The 24,499-nt window shown below is 35.2% G+C and overlaps 1 protein-coding gene across 1 annotated transcript; it reads left to right on the top strand.

The window, feature by feature from the left end:
* The first annotated feature begins 8,098 nt into the window (after nucleotides 1-8,098).
* LOC105830215 (aristaless-related homeobox protein) lies at nucleotides 8,099-24,234 on the top strand. The gene is made up of 4 exons (XM_012669413.3): nucleotides 8,099-8,688; nucleotides 16,772-17,037; nucleotides 22,163-22,250; nucleotides 23,128-24,234. Exons 1-4 carry the CDS (start codon nucleotides 8,616-8,618, stop codon nucleotides 23,589-23,591), a joined length of 891 nt encoding a protein of 296 aa, XP_012524867.1. The 5' UTR covers nucleotides 8,099-8,615; the 3' UTR covers nucleotides 23,592-24,234.
* The last annotated feature ends 265 nt before the right edge of the window (nucleotides 24,235-24,499 follow it).

Below are 24,499 nucleotides of genomic sequence, written 5' to 3'. Positions count from 1 at the left end.
AAAGGGACTGACATTTTAATAGGATTTTTTAATAGCATTTGTCATTATTAATCGATTACAAATTCTGATATTTCTAAAAAAAAAAAAAGTGTATTTTACTTTTTGCAAAAATGAGAGACGCATTTTGATGTGAAAAAAATTTGATCAACGAGAATTTATTTTTATAATTTTCAGCGTGCCATTTTTGTTTGTTAAAAAGTTCGACTGCCTCGCAATTCTAGATGCCATTTTGTATCGCCGATTGCGATGGTTCATTTGCGAATCCGAGAGCGTCGAATTGCGCAATCGACGTACATCGTCTGCCGCGTCATAATCGTAATTTAATAGATCTCATCGTGGCAATTTCGTATGCTCCAAGGGACAATTAGCGCGCGACACAATAGGGGGAGTGCCGCGCCGTCGCGTTCGAGATAATTGACTAGGATGATTCGTTGTTACTCCACGCGGCTGAAAGGAGACCGAACGAGTACAGAAAGGAAGGGAGAAGAGCCGGGGTGGATGATGGTCGTCGAGAGGGCTTGATCATTTCGGGGATTACGCGCTGAAAAAAAAAGAGAGAAGGACCGTCTATACCGTTCACCAAAAGAGCAGAGGGGATTTCGGTGTAGGCAGTCGCGGATTAAGTTGCTTAGAGGCCCAAGGTGCAAACCAATTTTCTCCGTTAAAAAAAAAACCGCGGAAAGTCCGGAGAATGGAAGATCGACTCGATACCCGTCGAATATTGTTATCTTTTATTCGATATACATGTTTTATAACTTTGGAAAATAAGAATTTACGCTTTTGTTACGTTTCTTTAAGTCTCTGGGAAATCTTAGACGAGCTCCGTACGTGCTTGTTAGGTAATCCGCCACTGTACGTGGGAGGGTGAGAAGAGCGAGTCCTTGACGGTGCGTAGGGGTAGGATCGCGGATGGCACGCGTGAATGCGTCTCTATAAAGAGCAGTCGGTGAATTGATATAAGTGAGCAGTTATTTCGCGATCATTTGGCATTCCCCGTGAATGTGACGTAGGGGAGGACGGCGAGGAGAGAAGAGGGTGAGGGCTCCGAAAAGTGGGGGACGACGCGGTCCCGGGTATGGGGAGCGTTCAGCCACGTGCGAGATGCTGGGTCCGCGTAACGGATCAAAGCCGATGGCTCCGATCGGACTTCCGAATATTCCGCCGGTGTCCGATACTTCTAATCTTGCACGGTCGACGATTCGGCGTGTAATTTTGGTAAACGAAAATCTCCCGGCCACCGGGGATTCCACGGTTGAATTTATTTACAGTCTCCAGCTTTTTTGCCTCGAGTGCGGCTCGATATGCCGTTCTTTCTCCTATACCTGCGCTTCTCCTTCGATTTTTGCCGACATCGAGAATTTTTACCTTGGCAAAGTCAGCTCTCGGATTCGGTCAAAACGAACTCTCCATCTGCAAGTTAAACGGATGGAAGATGGAAGAATTACTCTGACGTTTTGCGAGGTGATGGCACAGTGGTCTGATAAAGGTGGGCGTCACGAGACGAGACGGGATAGAAAGGGCAGAAGGGTGGGGTGAGGTGAGGGATCGTTTCGAGGGACGAGCCAGCAGCGAAGAAATAAACCGGGCACAAACACAATAATTACTATCTCTTTATTTGGCTGTTTGTGTCGGGGTCGAGGTCTGCTCCGTTTTCTCTCTGCTCCGAGCGAGACGTGCGGCGCGCCGCCGTTGTGCAGAAGTTAATAAAATCCCCGCAGTCACGCCGGGGTGTGCAGTAACCCCCCTGCGACCCCCTTTCCTGCCACTGCTCCTCCTCCTCCTCCTCCACCTCCTCCTCTCCCCTTCGGACTGCTGTACAGAGAGAGGCTTCAGTTTATTTAGCAGCGGCGTAGTCGCCGTTCGTTGCATCCGATTTCTCCTCTTTGTCGATCCCTGTGTATCCGTCCGCGTGTTTCCTTCAAACTCACTCCGTTTCCGCGAAACTACATTTTCTATTTTTCAGGCGGTCTCAACGTGTCATTATTACCGTCTCTTTTATTTGTTTCGTTTTTATTTCATCAATTCTACGCATTTTCTATCCTATTTACTTAGCGCTTCCATTTTGAACTGCTGCGGATAATTATTTTTATAAAAGCAAAATTATCGCATTGATCGAAAACGGACGTAGGGGAAGTGAAAGCTCGATACTCTCGCATAAATAAAGACAGTGAATGTCGACTCCTTTGATGTTGTAAGCCAGTAAAAATATCATTTTTTAATTCTTTTATCATTACGGCTTCTCACACATGCCCTTTCATATCTCAAATCGTATTCTATTCTCGTACGTCTTATCGTAAATTATTTTTGTATCGAAGAGCATTATTATGTGCATATATAGAAATAGTACTAAGATTGCTTTTATTCGCTTAGCCAGATGGGCGTGAGCGAAGGATAAGGGAAGGTGTCCTTTTGACGCTAGCGATCTCAGAGGGGGAGGGGGAGATGATAACTCGTGGGCATAATTGTTACATCGTGGATCCGTCAGAAGACGAATAAACGTGTTCCACGAAACGGCGCCGATCGGAACGGGGGAGGAACGCGAGGCAGGAAGGAGACGAGGAAGGTATGCAAGGCACCATCGGGGTTCTACAATAGGCGGCATTAAATCTGCAAAAGAGAGGTGGCCCTCTCGCTCTGCTCGCGGCGCAGAAAGCGACGAGGTGGAGCGGAATCGAGGCGCAAAGGAAGCAGATACAATTCACAATGGGCTCGGCGAACCGGCGCGAAGATCAAACGCCACACTCTAGCGGGAATTACCGACGTCCATAACTGACGTGAAACGAGGAGTGTTAAGAGTTAGATCACTTCGTGCGTCCGCACTTCTGCGTTCGTCGCCGTGGCGCGTCGCCGTCGAAAACGCGTGCCGCGGGATGATTTGACTGCGTCGCTCGTCCTGTAGTACTCAGAACGAAAATTGAAAAGAAGTATTTGTGTTTCTTAATTAACCCACACTCGGCGAGGTGGAGTGTAATGAATCCCAGTTATTTTTAAAAACGCCAGCACACGCTTGGCGCACGCTTTTCATACCTTAATTTTGCTGAAAAAATTAGTAATTATCTAAATTTTTTTCTTTGTCAAAAGATATAGTTATGGATTTTAAATTAGACTTTATTAAGCATAACTTTACCAATTACGTAACGAAAAGATCACTTCACCAACTAAGCGGGTTAAATATGGGAATTTTGAAGAAGAGTGATTTTTAGCCTTTTCCTACATAATCTTTTAGAAAGAATTAGATATTGGGCTAAAAATATTGCATTCTACATATATAAAGGGAATATAGTAGAATTTGTACGGAATTAGGCATAAAAGAGAGATATATACAAAACCCAGAGTGGGCAAATATTTTTAAGTGGTAGTACACACACACATACACACACACACATATTTTATATATATATATATATATATATATATATATATATATATATACGTATGGAATCAATATTTTCTATAGGGATCTCGTACTTGCTCTCATAGGGCTTTCGATTGCCACTTTTTTCTCGACGCTTTTATTTTATATTCAAGTGCTATAGCAATAATAAATTTTATCAAACAGTGACAGCGCAAGAGTGAGACTATTTTTATCGAAGTTAAATAAATAGCTTAAATGAATATTATACACAGTTATTTTTCGACTCTACTAAATATTTTTTATATCAAAACTATTGTTTATATGTATATTTCTAAAACTGTGTGATTTATTGAGATTTATAGTCAAATGGCGAAATTAATCCCCAACGGTGTAACACGATGGCTAATGTCCTAAATTGACGCGAGCTTTCTTTCAACAACATAAAGGGGACTGAATCTCTCAACGCTGATTCTCTAAGGGAGGACAGAGTATCAAGGACGTCGTTATTGGCCCCCGAGGCCATGCCGCGCGTATTGTTGTCGCCGGATGAAACGAAGAATCACTGAATTTTATGAGATAAACGAGGCGAAAAAATCTCGCGAATAAGTAATCGTATGGTTTAGATTTTGACGGTCAAAAGGAAGAAGAGCTTAAAAAATTATACATTATAAGCACGTATTCAAACGGAAATAAAAATATCATCTACTTATCTAACTAACTAATTATAATTGTATAATATTATATTATATTATTACATTACAACTATAATAAACTTACACAGAAAGAGTATTTTTGAAATTAGAAAAAATCAAAACAAGAAGAAATTAAATATTTGAACTGAAATATACAAACAAAAAATTAAATCGTATTACTAATAATATACATAGTTTAAATTGAGAAAATTGATGGATTCTCTTTTTTTCTTGCTTTAATTAGAATTTTGTGTCATATAAAATTGGTGATTAAACTCGTGATTTCGATAATTTAACTTTTGATTGGTTTTTATTAGATTAATCAAAGTTTCTTTGGAATATTGATTTCATATGTTTTCACGAAATGTCTTAAAAGCATTCACATCCGATTATACAGACGCGACTGAGATTTACCACGCAAATCTTTTCTAGTCCTTTAGCGGAAGCGCTTTTTGCGATATTTCCAGTGGGTGGAGGTTGCCGCTTTTCTTTTCCATCGTCGCGGAGGTGGATCACTTTCGGAGATGACAACAACGCGATTTAGCAGACACGGGAAAGTCGCCACGCGACGGTGGCAAGGGATGGTGAAGGGGTTTGCGCCGCTCTTTTGTGGTTGTATATCAGGGGCGTCGCGTTATTGGCCCCCGAGGCGCAACCGGGCTTTGTCGGCTGGCACACCGCTCGTCGGATAAACCGAGCCCCAAGAACTGCTGACTTTTATAGGATAAACGGAGTAAAGCGAGAAAGAAAGAGAGGGAGAGAGAGAAAGAGTGACAGAAGAGGGAAAGAGAGAGAGTTTCGCGCGCGCACAAACATATGGCAACGTTTTATACATCTCCGCATGAATTCACGCAAATGAAGAGCCGAACGATGTAATCAGTCTAGACGTGCAAACATATGAGGTCATTTAATTTTTGCTCACTTAATTCGCGAAATGACTCCGTATCTTTATTTACGATGAGAATTGCGGAGAATTCGCGCGTTAAGGACTCAAGTATTTCAGGAAGAAATGAGCTCATGGCAATGAGCATGTTAAAAATCTAATGCATTTTAACACCGTGATTGTGTAATTCTTTATATTTCTTTGAGTACGCAATGATTTTTTAAAACGTACATTACTGCAAATTGTGGAAAATGGCCGTAAATTGCATCAGCGCGTTATGAATAAATGTAAATATGCACATTTAGTTTGTTTAACAGACTTTGGAGCAACTATCTTTGTAAGTCTAAACAAAGATAAAACTATTCACAAAGAATTTGTGAGTTAAAATTATATCTTGACTATTTGCAATGCATTTGATCATATATTTAAGAAAAATAAAAATCAGATAATCTGAACAATTGAGAAATTTCATTTATAAAATCACACTTTTTTTAAATATAGGTTGTACAATTATATTTATTTGTAAGTATCAAATATTTTTACAAGTTAAAAATTTTTAAATTTTAAGAAAATTTGTCAGTCAAATTTTACCCGTGAAAATTCAATTTTAGGACTGTAATCACAAGATTGTATCAATAAATTTCGAATCTATGCAGTTTACTTACACTTAAAAACTGAAAATGCAAGTGTATGAAGTATTGATCTGACTGAAATAGTGTTTTTTTAAGAATTTACGTCATTAAAAAAATATTAATAGATTCTTCATTTACAAGATATTTTTTAGTATAATTAGTAAAAAAATTTAATGACAATAAAATGATGCGATCTATAGAGGATCAATGTTGGAGTACTAAAGTGTGGAATTTTTTTTTATTCTTTGAATTTTTCTAAATTATTACTTATTCTAACTAAAAACTGGCGACAACAACTGTAAGGCATAGAATTGTCACTTCGTACGATCTTTTTACAAGTCTCTACGAATATTTTATTATTTACAATTTATCTACTTTTTGTATTGTTTCTCTGTATTATTAAAAAAAAGTACATCTATTCTGTAATAAATTATTATAATCTTCTTAAGTCAATTTTTGATAACGTTTGTTTCAACATAAACATGACTAAATAAAGATATTTTATTTTTCGACAGGTATAAATGCCTTAAAGAAATGTACATATAAATATAAAAATAGACAAGGATCTATATTCACACAAAAGTATACAAAATAAACTATATTTTAAATGTTTTTATATACGCATATTGGTAAAATAACTTGACGATATAAATGTCATGTATTCCTGTGATTTTATTTGACGGCTTTATTAGTCATATCGGAGTAGCACTTTGAGAAATCTATTTTTTATCGTCACAACAACCGAGTATCGATACTATATTTGCATGATAAAGCCGACTATGAGGCAAGCAGGGACGAGATCGAACACTCGCGCCTTTATACAGATGGCGGCAAACATTCTGTACGACCAAATCAATGCGGAGATTTGATACCTCGTTTTATTGAACTATCAAATCGCAACTTTGTAACAAGACAAACTATTGATAAATCTTCAACAAAAAAATTAATATTGTGCCATCTAAATAATTGTCAATATTCGATGGTTTTTTTTTTCGCAAATTTTGTTAAGCCATCTTCTTAAGCGTTGCTAGCATGATGCTCGTGGTACCGAAAGGTATGCGATTAAAAAAAAATACACCATTTGCAATTTGTGACCTACGGTACTTAATTATTTCCTTTTCAAATTAACGATAACATCTAAATCCGTCGACATCCTTTTTTTTTCGGATTTGCACTAGTTTAGAAAAGAAGATATCTCATGACTACAGTCATGGTTAAAAATTACTATTGATTTAGGATTGCTCCATTCAAAAATGTCTGAGAATTAGTGGGCTTAGTAAATTATTGAATTAACGTCAGACGATCTCATTTTTTGTGGGTTTAGAAAAGATCGACCTTGTAAAGTGTTTCTTGGAACCTGTTTTAGACCTGCCTATCTGTCTGGTTGTGCGACAATTCAACATATGTTCCGTTTTTAGGTATCTCTGTGCTAATGTTACAATGTTGGTTATGTTAGAGATATGTTTTTGTCTATTAAAGATGTTTTATGTAAAAAAATTTTGGAGCGTAAGATAATATTAAATCGATATGAATCAATGTAAATTAGCATGTTTTTACTTTATAAATACTTTCAAAATTTTACACTTTTGGCATTGTATGTATGAAGTTGTATATGTGCTAGTTATTTAATTAGTTATTTACGCTGAAAGTAACAAAAATTTAAAAGAGTTTCGAGTTATATTTTTGTCAGATGCGAGTCGACAAGAATCATAGTAGAAATGGAAAGCTTAAAAGACCTTTTAAATGGTCTTTTTTTGACAATATTTCCAAAAATGCCTATAATTGCCCTAAGCATTGTGTAAATCATTCGTCAAGGGCTCAAATTTATTTTTCAGTAAACAAAAACTTGATATGTATTGGAAAAATTTATTACATTATTTTATGACATTATTTAGAAAAAAAAACGAAGGTAGACACATGCTTACCTGATAGGTAAGTTTATCAAGAAGTTGGAACAAAATCGGCTTTATTATACTATTTATTTATTTACCAGGCATTATTTGTTTTTTTAAATAATATGTTCTTATATAAATTTTATTAGTAATGCACTACTCACAGAATTTAAGCTGTAAATATAAAAAAAATAATTTTATTTTCTTACTTTCATAAAAGTGAGAAATGTTATACAGCATTTTATCACGCCTGAAAATTTTATATAGCGTCATGAAATAAAATTAAAGTGTAAGATTTTCGAATGAGTAAAATTACGAGTCATGACATTATAATTGAATTATCTATAATCGATGAAATCCCGTGCCTCAGAAGGAAGAGGAATGAAAGAGGAAATACGTAAGGAAATGACTAAGAAAGAATGAAGTAAATACATACGAAAAGAACCAGAAATAGAGAAAGTCACATGGAGAACGCATGGGACGAAGGTAGAAGACGGAAGGAACGAAGAAGATGAACGTAGGCCGATGGATCGAATGCAGAAAGAGAGATAGAGAGAGAAAAGGGCTGGAAGAGTGAAAAGAGACAGCAAGAGGGCGGATGGATAGGGAGGGAGGGTGAGACGGGTAGGGGGACTAGAAAAAATCCGGGGATTTACGCGGAAAGGGCAAAATATTCCCCGCCCAGGCTTCATTCAGCCTCCGATTACGGGGTGGCTTTGGGTGAAGAGCACGCGCTCCCATTGGCCGAGGGGCTAATATGGCGGTGTTAGGGGTTGCAAGGTGGGGCTGGTGTACGCGATATTAAGGGCTGCTTTCATGTCCGACGAGCCAGTGCGTGGTGCGCCGTCGAGTGACGCATTTTCTGTCGAGAAGGTGGAGAACGACGTTCGGTCCTTCTGCCTCCTCTCAGTCTCTGTCTTTCTTTTATTCGCACGTTTCCCTTCGCGTACTTTCTTCCGTCTGGACCGCAGACGGTGCATTCGACGGAGGTACACGCGACTCGGCGGCAGATTCAATTTGCGCGCGTGCCACCCGGGACAGGAGAATCTATGATTTGCCAGTGATTTTCGTGGATCAAGGACTGCTATTTCGCATTGCAATTTATTTGCGCGAAAGCTTACATCAGTGATTTCCGAAGGCAAACTGACTCCCGACTCAGATATGGCCCAGACTTATAATCAGAAGAGAAATGTGTACAGCATCGACCAGATATTGGGTCACGGCAAAGATGAAGGTACGGCAAAGTGTCTTCCTTTTTTTTTCTTTTCAAGAAGTACGCGCAAGTTATTTGTACCTATGGTTTGAAACATTTAAGAAATGTCTACACGTTGAGTCTACTAAAATTATTTTTTTAATTTTATGAAACTACTTTTTATATTAACAAAATAAGAGACAAATAAATAAAGTAACATACACATATGTTACCTTCGTTTATATTTATAAATCAAACTGTTGAAATCTTAATTAAAAGCATATTTAAATATTTTATTATTGTTCATACATTTTGTTCATAACATTGAAATTTCAAGAAGCAAAATAAATTTAACGTAGGTAATAGAACTGCTTAGATTATGAACGAAATGCTATGTAATGACATGTAACTTTAATGTTTTTCTCTGGCAAAGTTTAACGTATACGTAAACATCGTTTTTAATTATTATTACTATATTTAATTGATAATTGATAATAATTCTAATTATCATAGACTTATTATTAGACTCTTAATTATAGATTTATTATCGATAAATTATTTTATTCTTTATTGCATCTTATTGTCTTTTATTTTGGATTAAAGTATTTATTTGTATACAATAGTAAGGTCTCGAGTCGAAAAACATATTATTTAAATTTTTATATAAAATATATAGTTTTGTTTGTTTAATTTTTTTTTAGTGTTTTCTCTATTATTTTTATCGCACCGCAGACTTTAATTACATTTACAAGTATTTTTTTGGTTATTTATTAACTGACTGATTGTACGTTCTGATTTAAATTTTCAACGCGTTTAGCATAATGAAGCAATTACTTCTTCGTTCACAAAACGATCGTGTACGATCGTAATGATCGTAAGATCAATAAACTCTGGTCGCTCTTGGAATACTTGACTCGTCAACAAGGAAGTTCATTACAGATTTTATTATCTTGATCCTGGCGGGTATACGCTCTTTTTTTTTCATTGTAATAAAGTAGATTATCTAGAGGTGGGCAAACATTGATCAATAAATAATGAACGAACAGGGAATACAAACTTTGAATGTTAAAGTTTGGAAAGATGTGTTTACGTCATATAAGAACAGCATATTTATCAATATTTTCTATTTACTTATGAGATAAAAATTATGAAAAGTAATTTTAATTTTTACATAAAAATTTTTATATTTTTTATCTTTACTTTTTTCTATCATTTTATATCTATTTTTAGAGTCACACACAATATATTTTTATTTATTTTAATTTATGTTAATTTACAAGTTATAATTTCAAATCTTTAATACTAAGGATTATTTCTTTTAATTTTTTCAATAAAGAGAAAATGGAAAATTGACAGAATTTTAATATTTTTATCATTATTTTTTAGAATTTCACTATTTGTGAAAAAGTACAATTATGGAAATAATTAATCGGAGGAAAATACGTAAATTTATCTTAATCTCAAAGGAGTTGAGAAATTCAGCTTAATTGTATGAAAGAATTGCAAACTTTGGCGCGATAAAGGGGAGATATGAATCTTATAGAATACACCGCTAACTTTAGGATTGTGCGATTAAAGGTAACATAACGTAATTAGGTCGTCGCGGGTTACAGAATCTGTGGTGACGATCGGTGTAACGTGAATTTACTACATGGTGTTACGACACGCGAGTGCATGCGCGTGATTAGGTTGCGGAGAGGCGCACGAACGGCGGATTGTTTCAATGCGTTCACTTTTGTGGAATTGTCATGGCGTGATAAATCGTGTTATCAAGTTTAAAGAACTACATTGTTACGTGTACTGGCTGAGCTACAACCGTGGCTTATGGGCAAACAAAACAATAGGGCAATCGCTACCCCACATTTTTATTAAATGCACGAACGATTTTACCTTTTATCGCTTAATATAAGTTGCTTTTTATATGATAATGTTATCATGAATATAGAAGAATACATTGAGAGCTCAGAAACTTATGTTATAAATTATACGTATATTTATAAAAAAGACTATATCTGGCTATTAAGCTTCAGAAGGTAATAATAATTATATAGCTCAGCTCAATAACTTAATTACATTTAACTTAATTAACTTAACATTTAATTTTACGTAGATTTTCAATTAAATTAAATTATAATTTGATGATTATAATTTGATGCGCTAGGAAAATATTGAGATTAAATGATTGTAATAAATAATACTTTTGTTTAGCAAAAATTGACTTATAAAGTGATGATGAAATGCATAGTGAAGAGTAGTTTTCTTATTCGGTTTGTACACGTATAAATTATGTAGGCATATCGTGCATGCCGTGATTTTCAGATCGCAATAATTACATTGATTGAATGGTAACGCTGTTTCCAATGCTACAATCTAAAGTAATCGGCTCAATGATGTTTTTATCTTGAATTTTTCTCATCGTTTTTATGAAGGATATATTTTACTAGGAGATTTACTTAGTTTTTTATTTATATGCGATCAATGATAACTGCTGTAACGCGAATTTACGGCACGACATTACGACACGCAAATATCGCGTACATGTATATATATATACATATTAGACGTATACTGTCTCTTTGTGCGGTGTACAAATACAGGAAAGCTACACATGACGTGCAAGCACGAAATAATCATATGAACAATGTTCTAAATATAATAATAAATGCATAAATTACAAAAAGTACAATTTACGTATACTTGCAATATTTGTATATTCTAACATTCTAATTGTTTTATATGTGGATATTTATTATAATTTACAGTCAATATAATTATATTATATAATTTATAGTCAATTTTAAAAGTAAATGTATAAATGTATGAAATATGTATTTATTTATATATAATACATATTTATATTTATACAATTTATGTTATAATACCAGTAAATATTTTGTAGATATTTTTTTGTTATATTACTTTGTTTTAACATTATTATGTAATTATGAAGAGAAATAGGAAAAGAAGAAAAAATTGAATTTTATACAAAATAAAAATGTATATCAGTCCTGTAATAATTGAGAACGCCAGTAAATAAACTCTTGATTGCTCAAATTATAATATTAAATCAGATTATAAAATCACGAACCGCGAATCTTATTATTCTATATTATTTGAGTCAATGAAAATCATTACCAAATATGCATAATTTGTAATATATTTTATATTATTTTTATTTAAAAAATGAATATACACATAAAATTTAAATGTACCTGTTTACTCGTATTACCATAGTATATTCAAAACATATTTCTTCTTTTTAAATTGTCTTATGTGTATCTTATCAGTTTTCATATGAGAATTCTAAGAGGCTTGTATTTTATCAATTTTCATAAACGCGCGTTTCACAATATTTTTTTTGAAAACATGGTCTCGTCGCATTTTATTCCGTGGAACACTCGTGGCCGGCGTATTAACGTAAGTCCTCTTAAGGACTTTATTAGATTTTCAGCGCAAAGTCCTCGGCCACTTATAATCCGCTCCTGTCTCAACGAAAGTATATTTCGTCGACTGAACGGATTGCAAATCCTTTTTAACGCTTAACGCTTAGGCACATAATCCGGCATAGATGCATAGGCGCGTAGGTGTCCTCCTATCGGAGAAATGATTCATTCCGAATCAATTTGATCATCTAAAGACATTTCCATTATTCTCTACTTATTATAAGAACAAAACAAAATTGCCTGGCTCTTATCTATTGCGATCTAAGATCTAGAGTTTGTTTTTTCTTCTAATTCTGTGGTTTGGGAAAAAATAAAAATTGAGCAAAATGTCAGCGCTAATATTTTAATCATTTTTAATGCCTTGACTTTGAGTAAACACGATAAATTCTATCTTTCTCGACATATTTTTATACGTTTTTATATATATTATCATAGATCTCTTAGTACTTTTAAATTCTGTTACTTACAATACAAACGTGGATAAACAATTTTTATGTACCACATTTATTATAATACTTTTGAAATTGCCGGATGTAATGCTTAAGATTTGATTACAAACACGGTACTAGGAATAATATTTTTAGTGGTACACTTTTCTAAGAAAGAGGAAAATCTCTTATAATTGAGAAGGTTCAAAGATTGTTGTGTATATAATAACGTATATATAAATATATATAAACAATAACATAAAAATAAAATTAAAGATTTAATTGTTGAAATATACGCAAATTAAAATTGTACAAATTCTATTTATAAATGCATGGAGAAAATTTTATAGTAAAAATTACTATGTACGATAGTAGCTAGAGACCATAAGAAGAAATTTCAGAGAATTATATTATAAATAATATAAATACTATTGTAATTTGACGAAAAATATAGTAAATAATTTTTTTAAATTTTTCTTTGCGTTTACTATTTACCATAATAATTTTTACTATAAAATTATAAAATTTTCTCGTGTTCAAATAAAAGCTGGATAAATCATATCGACTGATCATTACAATTACTATTATTTTTTTTATTAATATCTTTTATCAATTATTAAAAAATGTTTTTTTGTGAATTGTAAATTGATTTCTTTTAATGATCTTCATAAATAATGCGGATATTTTTATCAATGACCTCGCAACTACTAATGATTTCTTTGGCGTCTCAGGACGTGATGGTGATTTGCGACATGTGCGCAATTGTCGCGGTAAATAAATTTTTAATTTCGCCATGCAAGTTTCACCCTTTCGACTATCCCTACCCTGCCCGACTCGCCTGGTCCACATCAGGCGTCGGCGCACCGTAGATTTAATAAAAAGCAGTGGAGAGCTAAGCATCAAGTGGGTACTCCATTGTGCCCCAGCATAAAAACATTGAAATCTCTCTATTCAGCTTGGATTAGTACGACGATGCCTCTCTCTACGCGTATGTGTGTGCGTGCACGCGTGCGTGCGTGCGTGCGTGTGGAAGCTTCCGCGTGCACACACACGCACACACGCGCGCGCGTATACATACGTGCGCCGTCGGCGCGGCGGCGGCGTGCATACGTTTTGATCGTATCTCGGTTCATCCTATCACAACTGCTGGCTATGTATCGACACCGAAAAGTAGGATTAGCATTATTACGCATGAGTTGTAAATGCTTGGTCTAATTAGTCCAAGCCGAGACACGTAAAAGGACGTAACATGCATGTACATTGCAGGGGTGGATAATTGAATACCTTTTTGTATAACCTTGCTGTCATTTGAAAAGGTTTATGATTTCCACACGTCGACTGAATTTGTTAAATTAGCTAAAGCTACGTTCAGAGTGGAAAGATTTCGAATAACGGGAAAAGTAAATTAACAAGGGACCAGAGGAAAAATTAAAGCACCTGGCGCAGGTAGTTCTCGTAGATATGATTGTCACTGTTGTTTGGTTAGTTAAATATTATACCTGAATTAAGAGGCGCATAGTTTTGAAATATTCTCACACTTAAAAAGGGATTAAAACAATATTTTTTTTAAACGGGTTAAAATAATATCTTTTTTTAGATTTATTTAGGTCCATGATTTTATATTTATATCACATAAGTAAAATAATTAAAAATAACGTTTAAATATTTGTTAAATAACTTGACAATTAATCAACAAGGAACATGACCAGAGTCGGCTAATTTGGCAAAAATTAATCAGGATTCCATTTAACATTAAATAAGATAGATTTTATTTATTAAATGGAGCACCGGAGTATTTTGAAGATCTGGCACAGCGTGCCATAACATGAAGTGATTTCGAGGGAAACGTTTACGAAGCAGATTATAATTTAATGTGATATTAGTCGGAGTAGGTGCACGTAAGCGGATGTAGTCGAAATTGTAGCTTTGTAGTTGCTGCTTCGGTCTCAGATCATTATCCAATTAGAATAGGTATATTAATCTGAAGTGCTATATGTAGTCAGCTAATTAATAATTAGCCTAGTTCGCGGTAATAAGTGTGTAATCCATGCCGGTTTCGTTAATAGCTCGATGAACATTCGAATTGTTTATCATGCATACTTAACACTTATGTAAAATATATTTATAATGACTGCACAAAACAAAATAAAATGATTTTAAATATCTTGTAATATAATGGATTTTGAAAACGGTATTCCCTCCCCTTTCCAGGAAGAAGGCATGCCGGTTTCGTACCGTCTCAAATTCTCCGCACAAAAGTTCGACCGCATGAAAAGTATGATTTCATATTTATACCATATTCGATATTTCGTAAAGGGCCTATAGAAAAATGTTATCCGCAAAGAATGAGAAACTCAGGAGAAGATCACGCGTTTTCAAGATAACCAATACAAGGGAGAGTTCAAAGGGAAATAATAAATCGCGCGGCAATTTGTGTAACGTGAGTGTGTGTATGTGTGTGTGTGTATATGTGCACACAATGTATCGTTTCTTACAAGCGTCAAAGAGGTAACAAGGTTTATCGCAATGCTCGATTTTTACCGCCCGCATAGGTTTTGCCGCGGCATTCTTACGGGGAATCCCGTGAGATATTTTTGCTACTTTTCCGCTCGGTGATACCCTTGCGACATCCCGTCACAAGCGCATTGCATGACGATTTGGCTCTCGGCAAAGCTCCATTTTTAAAACTCGTTACGATGAATTTATTTTTAACGCCGTCAAGTGCCTTTTGAAATTATATGCAGATCAACCGATTTGTTATTATCTGCAACGTTCGTTGCAATATCAATTGCACGAGCGTTTTTCGAATGTTTTTACGCATATCGATTCGACTGTTGTAGAGTCGCAAGTTTTATGGTAAAGTCGTAAAATATGAAATAATCGTCGTCGATATGATCGACAATTATCTAAATTTTTATAAACGTATAAGAAATAAAAAGTATATAAATTGAAGAGAAACTTTATTAATTTATTAACAAATTGATTGCCCCCGCACGCGAAACCTCCGCGAAGATTTTATTATCTGTACCACAAAATTATATCATTTCTCCATGTGATTATCCCCCGATAATCGCAATAAACATTCATCGTAGAATCGACATACCGCGCGATTTGATTTCTCACCTGAAACAAATCGGACAATCTATACATCCGACTGTTACGTCTACTGCGTGTAGTTTACTTTAATGGGGCTTTAAGCCCTCGTTGAGCGCCGTGCTCGCGCAAAGACAGAACGAGCGATCATGGTAGGAAATATGACTGTGAGGGATACGAGGTGGGGCGCGATTGCAGAAAGCCGGGAAGGGTACGCATTGCACGGGGGGGAGGGGGAGAAGGGGATGCAAGGCTCGGTTGCTGTATCGTGAGAGAGTGAGGCGAAGGTGGAGGAAGGGTGTGGGCAGTGTGCACTCGTGATATTTGCTAATCACTGACAGCGACGGCTTTTAAGTACTGTCGAGCACATACGTATAATGTGCGCACTTACATTTGTAGGGTATTTCGCGGGCGTGTACACGCGGGCAGATGTATGGAGCGGTGCAAAAAAAAAAATAAAAAAAGAGAATGAAGCGCCGGGTGAGGCTTAAAAATTGGCAAATCCGCCGATCGGACGTCATCGGCGTATCGGTTATATCGGTACCGGTCGTTGTGCGGCTTAAAAATGAAATTGCGCCCGTATCCCCCCGCCGCTATCACCGCCGCCAGAGTTGGCATATCAGGCAAAACGACAATTTCGTTTTGGCAACGCGAGCGATATGGCTTAATCGCCTCCCGATCGCTTCCCGCGCTCAAGTATCGGACGTTACCGTTTGACGTGTACGTGCGTTTAACGGGCGGGGGTGCGCCAAATAAATTTCGAGGATTACAAATTCTCCGCGTCTTACGCGGAACCGACGGTTTCTTCTTTTCGATTAGTTATGAAAGTTCCTTTAATTCGGATCCTGATGTCACATTTATAGCACGCGTTTATAGCACATGGATCTTCGGTACGAAAACGACTGATTTAGAAATTTGTATGAGGTAATATTCATCAGGGAATTTATTTGCAAATTGTTACTAATATTAAGTAGTAATAAATATGTAATTAAAAAATTAATAATTAAAATTAAAAAAAATTAATTAATATTATAAATAATATTAAATAGTAATAAATACGCGCGTTGTTGAATTTTTGTTGTTGTTGAAGGACATTCTTTGAGAAAATCGCAGAAACGGGATAGGAATTGCGCTACAGAAATTGCGTATTACTGATTTCAGACCACGCGACATCGTCTGACGCCGTGGTTGACGGTGGCGATACGGAGCTCGGTCACCTGAGCGATCATCAAATCAACGACGCGCTGCACGATCCTTTGAATCTGGGTGAATCCGATCGGCCACGCAAGGTGCGAAGATCACGCACGACTTTCACGACCTATCAGCTGCACGAGCTCGAGAAGGCCTTTGGGAACACTCAGTACCCGGATGTGTTCACCAGGGAGGAGCTGGCGATGAGACTGGACCTTTCGGAGGCTAGAGTACAGGTGCTTTTCACGAATTATTTAATTATTGTAGAAAAAACATATGCCCTACGTAAAGAAAAGGAAGGGAAATATAAGGAAAATTTTTGTAAATGTTTAGATAGAAAGGTAGGCATATATATAAACTAGATATTTGAATCAAACTGTTTTTTAATTTGAAAAAAGTAAAAAGAAAGTTAAAAATGGAAAGATTTTGGCACAGAGTGACCAGTAGAATAAAAGTAAAAAATGATGTTTTTTTATAATTTTTGAGTTGTTAAATCTGATACTGACCTTTAAAAGTTTTTAATTTGTCGGGAAAGTATTAAAATCAGTATGTGAGGTTATTAAATGTCTAGTATTTTAAATTATTGCTGAGAATTATGAAACCGTAAATTATTATTAATTTACGCTTTTCTGCTAGTAAAACATAAAATATTTTTATCTCTATCTCAATAAATCTTTAATGGTTTATGTTTTGATTGATAACAAAGTAAAAAAATTGTTAATCTGTAAGTCTGAAAACAGAAGCATTAACGATAAAACAATTTTAAATCTTAATTACAGCATTTAAGAGCATTGTTATTTATTACATTGTATTTCTTGCTTTTTTTTAATTTACACATATTCTTCTGTATCTACAGTTTCGTTTATTAAAAATATTTTTGAAATTATTGTATTTTAAATTAGCTTATAACATAACTCCGGTATATATCTATCAGAAACTTAATTTATTAAGCATTATTTATTTACTAGTGTTTTAGATAAATAAATTATATTAATAAGGACTTTATACTGCCTATTACTATAAAAAATTAAAAAGTAAATATTTTCTTACATTTGAAAAAGAATTATTAAAAATCTTTCGGCTATATATAAAAGGGAATGAGATATATGATTATTTATAAGCGTGACAATTAAATGAAACAAAGAATACAAGAACTAAGCACTTCTGTTTTAGTATACTCCATTTTTTTATTGTTTTTCTATACTTACGTATTACGTTATAATCATTAAATCTTTTACTTCTTCTAGAAAGAGTAATCATTTTTATAGGTTGTAATACTTCGTTTTGTTGCACTTGCAGCATTGATAAATTGGTTTAACTCACTTGCAATGATTTTGTAATATTAATAATAGACTGAAATCGTAATACAATATTAGTATAGGATAAATATTCATAATAGAGATTGATTATGAGTGAATTATTTTTATTCCATTTCTTCTAACTTTTGTGGTATAATATAATTTCTTAATTATATGTTTAATATAACTTTACTGATGCAGATTTAGTTTAATTTTCTGATAAATTAAAAATGTTTAACGTCAGATTCAGAATGTTAAGAACTACAAAAAGCACAACATTTTATTTGCCTCTTTAGGGACCAAAATCGACCTATTCATTTTTAAGTATATTAGATATGGAAAGATTTTGAATAACGTAAACGTGAAATCTAGATTTCATTCTTGACTATATTGTTAAAATTAAATACAAGAGACAAATGGAAAGAGTGTAGTTAATTTAAGTATCTAATTTTAGCTTAAAAAGACAATGGATGTTTTGTGCTTCTATTATTTTTTTTTTTTTTTTTTGTTATTAAGTGCCGTGTTTTATAAGAATAAAGCACAGTCACGACACTGCCGAGTACACCACGTCCTTCCAAAAGATTAAGTTTATGCCCTTTTCGTAATGGCTGATTCAAATATTCTACAAATGTGGCTTGAAGAGAGAAATGAGAGAAAGAAGTCAGGCCAGATTTTACCAGACAGTTACAGAAGTATAATTAACCTTTCGTCGCTTTGACTGGACGAATCCACAAAGCCCGAGAGGCACGCGAGTGTCGCTGAGTTTCGCGCATTTGATAGTGGCAAGTTTCGTAAGTAGTTTTAATGACGAGTTTTAGATTCGGTCAGCAGGATGAAATTTTAAAAGGCTAACTCACAGCTCGCGCGTAATTTTGACGTTAAATATGGAGATTATTAAAAGAATTCGAGGCGATAAAGCGATAAGCGATGCAAGCGAAAAATGTTGCATTAATAGCAGAACATATTTGAATAGCTATTATAGTTTAGCTATATATACTTTGTTATTCATAATTGTAGATCTAAATTTATTTTGTAATTCACAAAGAATTTATTTTCTGCATTTCTTTGTCTCGATAAAATGGTTCTACAACATTATACGGTGATTAACGTACAATAGCGTAAACTGATTTTCACTAGGATCGATTCATACGATAGATACGATTTTACCAAGTTTTAGAAACATCAGAAGGATCCTCGAGCGCTGCTTACAGGATTGCGCCATGGAGATTCGGCCTCAAGGCGCAAGTCACTTAACTAATTAGAGACTATTGTATCGCAAAATTTCGTGCTGCCGTTTTCCGTCTGTAATTTTGCGAAACACACGCTACGCCTCGAATCCGCCCATGGTTAATTTCGTAGAAGAAAGGCTGCCTCGTGTAATCTGCTTAGGAATTACTTTAAACCGGCGTCCTTGAAAATTCAAGTGCGTTGCAGCATTGGGGGTGTAGTTCCAATCCGCGCGAACCGGGGTGCACATTGTTTCGTACGCGATGATTCGTACTCCCCTCTTTATCTCCTTTCAATATGCATTATATTAAAAGCAAATTACATATTTCGTAGAATGCAAGAAATAGTTTAGTTTGCAATTATAAATAAATGACGCTATTTACAGAATAAATCATTAAATTAAATCAGTGGGTAATTATGTGTGAATTGATGACGATAATTTTGTTCGAGTGTCGGCGAAATTAACATACATAACTGATATTTATATGTAAATGAGCGTATTACACCGTGGCAATCGATTCTCTTTCAAGAAATAAAGTCTCTCAAGTCAGTGCGTTCTTGGAATCATTCGATTCGATTGTTTTATTGTGACGTACACGACAAAGAAACTGTCGACGATTTAAGAGGAAGTTCACACACACACGTACAAAAATTTTATACATGTACCTTTCTATATGTATATAACTGTGGATGAGTGCGCGAGGGTCGCGTGGGGCTGCCGACGGAAGGGTGGCGATGATGTTGAAAAGAGACAGAGAGCATTCCGATTGGCCCATTGTGGTACAGCGGAGCGACAATGCCGGCAATTGGCCGTCGCTCGACAAAACCGCTAAATGATCCGCCGCGGCGCACAGTGGTGCCACGGCCACTTTATTTCAATCTAGGAAATCCTCCTGTACCCCCTCCCCCGCCCTCGTTCACTCGAGCGCCGATTCCAGATGCGAAATTACCCCATTTTTCGGTATTAACGGCTGGCCGATGTATCGACGATCGGGCGCGTATGGTAATGCAATCGCGAGTCGTTTCTGACGTTTCCTACACCCTGGGAGATGATTTACCACCGCCGGACGCTCTGATGGAATTTTTATAAAGTATCGTGAACGTTGCGATCCAGTTTTTATTAATCTATTGATTGTGTGCGTTAAAAAACTGCATTAGGAAGATAATGCCTTCTTTAATTCTCCTTTCTATTTTAGTATTCTCTAGCTAATTTTCATACTCATGATATTTTAATTTTGGAGTTACATAATATGTATTAAAGTTATAGATATATTAAGTCGTCACGATTTTAGCTGTGTATAAATGTATTATTTTTAATATTTTTCAATTATTAATTACAAATTAATAGATTACTTTTTTTTAAAACAAACATTACATTATTTATAGTGAATGCGGTCATGGAAATCTTTTTTTAAAGCAGCTTTGTATTAATTTTTGTAAAAAAAGAAATTGAAAGTTTAATAAAAGAAACATATTAATTAATAAAATACATTTAAAAAATTTTTAATTTGATGTAGATTGATGCTACGGACTGTGGAAACAGCACCAATTTCTGTGTTAAATGGTTCGCAAGATTAATAGGGTAGAATTATGGAAACGTGTCGGCATTGCAAACTTTCGAGTTCGCGGTGGGTCGCTTAAATGACGCAAGGTTTGCGAGCACTTAAGCGTTAAAGGCTATTCAGAAGCGATTAAATAATTAACAGCAATTAGGCAATTGAATTTCCTGCCCTCGTCTGGAAACGCTGACCTCTTTCCCTCGCTTCGACGTTATTCCTCTCTTCTCTTCCTTGATGCCACTTTCTTCTCTCCCGTGCACCCTCGAATTTCTCACGTTGCCTTGATTTTATTCTACAATCCGACCGAATCAACTCGCTAATTTGTCTCGATCCGACGAACTACCATAAGTCACAATTTAATTTGGTTTTCAAATAAATTAATGTTGCCGCGTGATAAATTATAATCTTTATAGTTTCAGATGCATGCTTTTGTGAAGAAAAGACTAATTCTTTTTATTTAGATAAAAAATTATTTAGTTCCTAATTTTACTGTAAATAAATTTAATCTTTTATATTACTTGTAATATTAATTATATAAAACTGTGAAATATTTTATGCATGTGTGTATCTGTTTGTTTAAGTATTTACTTTTTATTTATCTATGTTTATTTACATGACTGTTTTTTTTTTAATATTTAAATATATATTTGCATACTTATATTAAAAAAATTTTTAAGTATAACTAGCGTGCGTGCGTTTTTGAGTGTAATCTAGTTATCTTTTTGAGAATAAAAGTATAATAAAATTTTTTCTTTTTTTCCTTGTCTTTCTCTTTCTCTATTCTCTGCCTCTTCTGGTACCCACGAAAATTCGGAACAGCTCGAGTGGAAAGCGAAAGTATTTATACGGCAACCGAACCAGCGATAGGGTCGTCAGGGGTAGACGAGAATAGAGCCGGAGGCAGGGGTTGCTAGCACTCAGGGGTACGAAGGAAATCAGGATAATTGTTAACAATTAGCTTAATCAACCTCGAGAGCGAGCTTTTGTTGTTGGCCGCTCTGATACGCGCGTCTGGGGTCCTTATGGGTTTCCCTTTCCTGTTAATTTTGAATCTTCATGACGAATATCCATGACGATATTCCGATAATTCATAATCAATAGAGATCACGAATCGCCTCTTAACAATTTAATTGGGTGGATTTAGATTATAACAGTATTTTTTAGAAATATTATAATATAAATTATTTCGCAATAATTGATAATGTTTTTAATGCTAATTAATATAATGTGATTACGTTGAATACCTATTTAAAACAAAGTATTCCTTTATGTTTTAGGTATGGTTTCAAAATCGGCGTGCAAAATGGCGGAAGAAGGAAAAGGCTCTAGGTAGAGACACAAGTTTTATGCACGTTGAACAAGGCGGTGAGTTTAAGAAAGTTAATAATTTAAACAATTTTACACCGATCGCGAAAACAATATCATTTTTTATTTTATTTTTAATAGAAATAAAAAGAAAAACTTTTATTAAAAAGACACTTTTTACAATTATTAATTATTATTTTATTTTACATAATTGTTTGGGATAGAATATAAATATTTCATGTTATATTGCATAATTCATGTTATCCTCAAGTTTTGTAGAAAAATAGAAATATTTTTTTAAATTGAATTCTACTTTTCTCATGTGGCAATGATGGATTCGCTGGCTTTTTTTCTATTCTTCGCTATAGTGAAACAATCGCGAAAGCTCGTTTTCATCCATCGTTGCTCCCTTGCTTTACAGTAACATGTGTGCTATGTGTGCAAGAGAGGACGACAGGGCACAAGTTACGGAGGGTAGATGCAATCGGCGACAATTACGTCTAATTTCAGTGTCGTAGCCATAACATGCGAATGATATAGAATAGAAACCTGGCCTGGATTATTTTTTTATGAGACTCTGCGGATAAAGCTTGTACATCGAACGGGTGATATTAGCAGCAAAAAATCTAATGACTTCAACCCTCCCATATCACGTAATAATCAGTTTTATTAACTACGTTCAACCGCGTAACGAGGAGACGTTCCTACGTTTCTTTTGCGCATTATGTTACAGTGCTTTTTCTATTAAAAAAAAAAAGAAGAAAACAATGAATCTTTTTCTCCCTCCCCTAATCTGAAAAAAATGACAAAGACAGGGAAAGAAAGTGGAGGTCTCTAAAGTTAGCTAAAAAAGGATGCAATTTTGTCAGCAGCGGAGAATACGATCTTTGGATCAAAGATCAAAGGAGTAAGCAAGCCCGTCGAATTCTGTTTACAGGTGTTAACGAGTTGTCCCTTTACGCGCGGCTGCTGCAAACGGCCAGCGGCGTTCCCGGCGCGGACTCCTCAGGCCCGCCGACGGGCGCGTTTCCCTGGTTCATACCCCCGGTTTTCCCATCACCCTGGCCACCGAGCGCGCCCAAGCTGCCGCCGCTGCACGCGCTCCTGTCGCAATACATCGGCCTGCCGTTGCCACAGAACCTCGCGTCGCTCGGCACGATGCTCCCGGTCGGCCTGAATCCGAGCGCGTCGTTGAATCACAGCAACGTGAACGGCCACTCTCTGGGCGGCCATTTGCACGGGCATCCCTTGAACCTCGGGGTGCAGAGCATACCGCAGAACCTAAGTTCGAAGAATGACAGGGAGGAGGACTCGGCGTCGTCTGACGACGAGATCAGGAAGCAGAGCGCGGAAGTGCTGAGAGTGAAGGCGGAAGAGGCGCTACGCAAAGCGGACAATTAACTGTGAGACTTAGGGATTTTTGTAAATACGAAGGACCCTCGGTTCACCCAAACCGTCGTTTGATACCAACGTAAATATTTTCCGTTCGGTGATTATCCGCGATTCTATGGTATCCTGTATGCGTCAGAAGATTATTTCGTTTGTCAGGCTGCAAGGGTATGGATTCAAAATCGTTCATACAATTCAATAGGCATTTTAACATGGTATCCCGGGAGAAAATGTTTTTGCCACTGAACTGTAAAAGTGAGAGAAACTAATAAAACTCTCTGTGATAGCAAAAACTAATAAATGTTTTTTGCATTTTCTTCCGGGACACTCTATTCGAATAGGAAATATTTGAATAGAAAGTAAACAATATTTGATACACGTTTGGATATTTGTTGTGACCAGATCGATATTATTAATTTTGAACATATTTGATCAGCAGCATAGTCCAATCAATAAATTGTTGAATGAACTTACACAACTTCAGTGCTAATTAGATGTTGACATAAGATGCTGTAATAAGTTTACCGTATATTAGTTATTAATCGATAATTGCTGATTGAATATATGCAGCCCTTTGATCTAGAACCATTGAGACTTGAGAATCGCAAATTCGAACATGTTTTGAAAAAATGCAAACTTAAAGCAAAAACAAAAACACCTGATTTTTAATAATATAATGATAATAATATAACAAAGATTTTTTTAAACGTAATTTAATTTCCTTTATTCTGAAAAATTTAATAAAAATGGCAGAACCATTTATTTATTTATTTTTTTATTAATAGATAAAAATAAACATTTATGAATTATTTTTAAATATATTATTACATAAATTTTAAAATATTTATATACATTTATTGATTTTTTTAAATTATAATATTATTTATTAAATAATATACACACGCAAGAAATAAAATATT

This window comes from Monomorium pharaonis, chromosome 3, assembly GCF_013373865.1.
Source record: "Monomorium pharaonis isolate MP-MQ-018 chromosome 3, ASM1337386v2, whole genome shotgun sequence".
NCBI lineage: Eukaryota > Metazoa > Arthropoda > Insecta > Hymenoptera > Formicidae > Monomorium > Monomorium pharaonis.
Note: the sequence above shows the minus strand (reverse complement) of the source record. Positions and strands in the feature narration are given on the sequence as shown.

What these genes read in the sequence shown, in the direction of transcription:
- LOC105830215 (XM_012669413.3), top strand. Translation starts at nt 8,616, where the DNA reads ATGGCCCAGACTTATAATCAGAAGAGAAATGTGTACAGCATCGACCAG. An exon ending in TTTCGGAGGCTAGAGTACAG is followed by an intron (nt 17,038 to 22,162) that starts GTGCTTTTCACG and finishes TTTATGTTTTAG; the next exon opens with GTATGGTTTCAAAATCGGCG. An exon ending in TATGCACGTTGAACAAGGCG is followed by an intron (nt 22,251 to 23,127) that starts GTGAGTTTAAGA and finishes TTCTGTTTACAG; the next exon opens with GTGTTAACGAGTTGTCCCTT.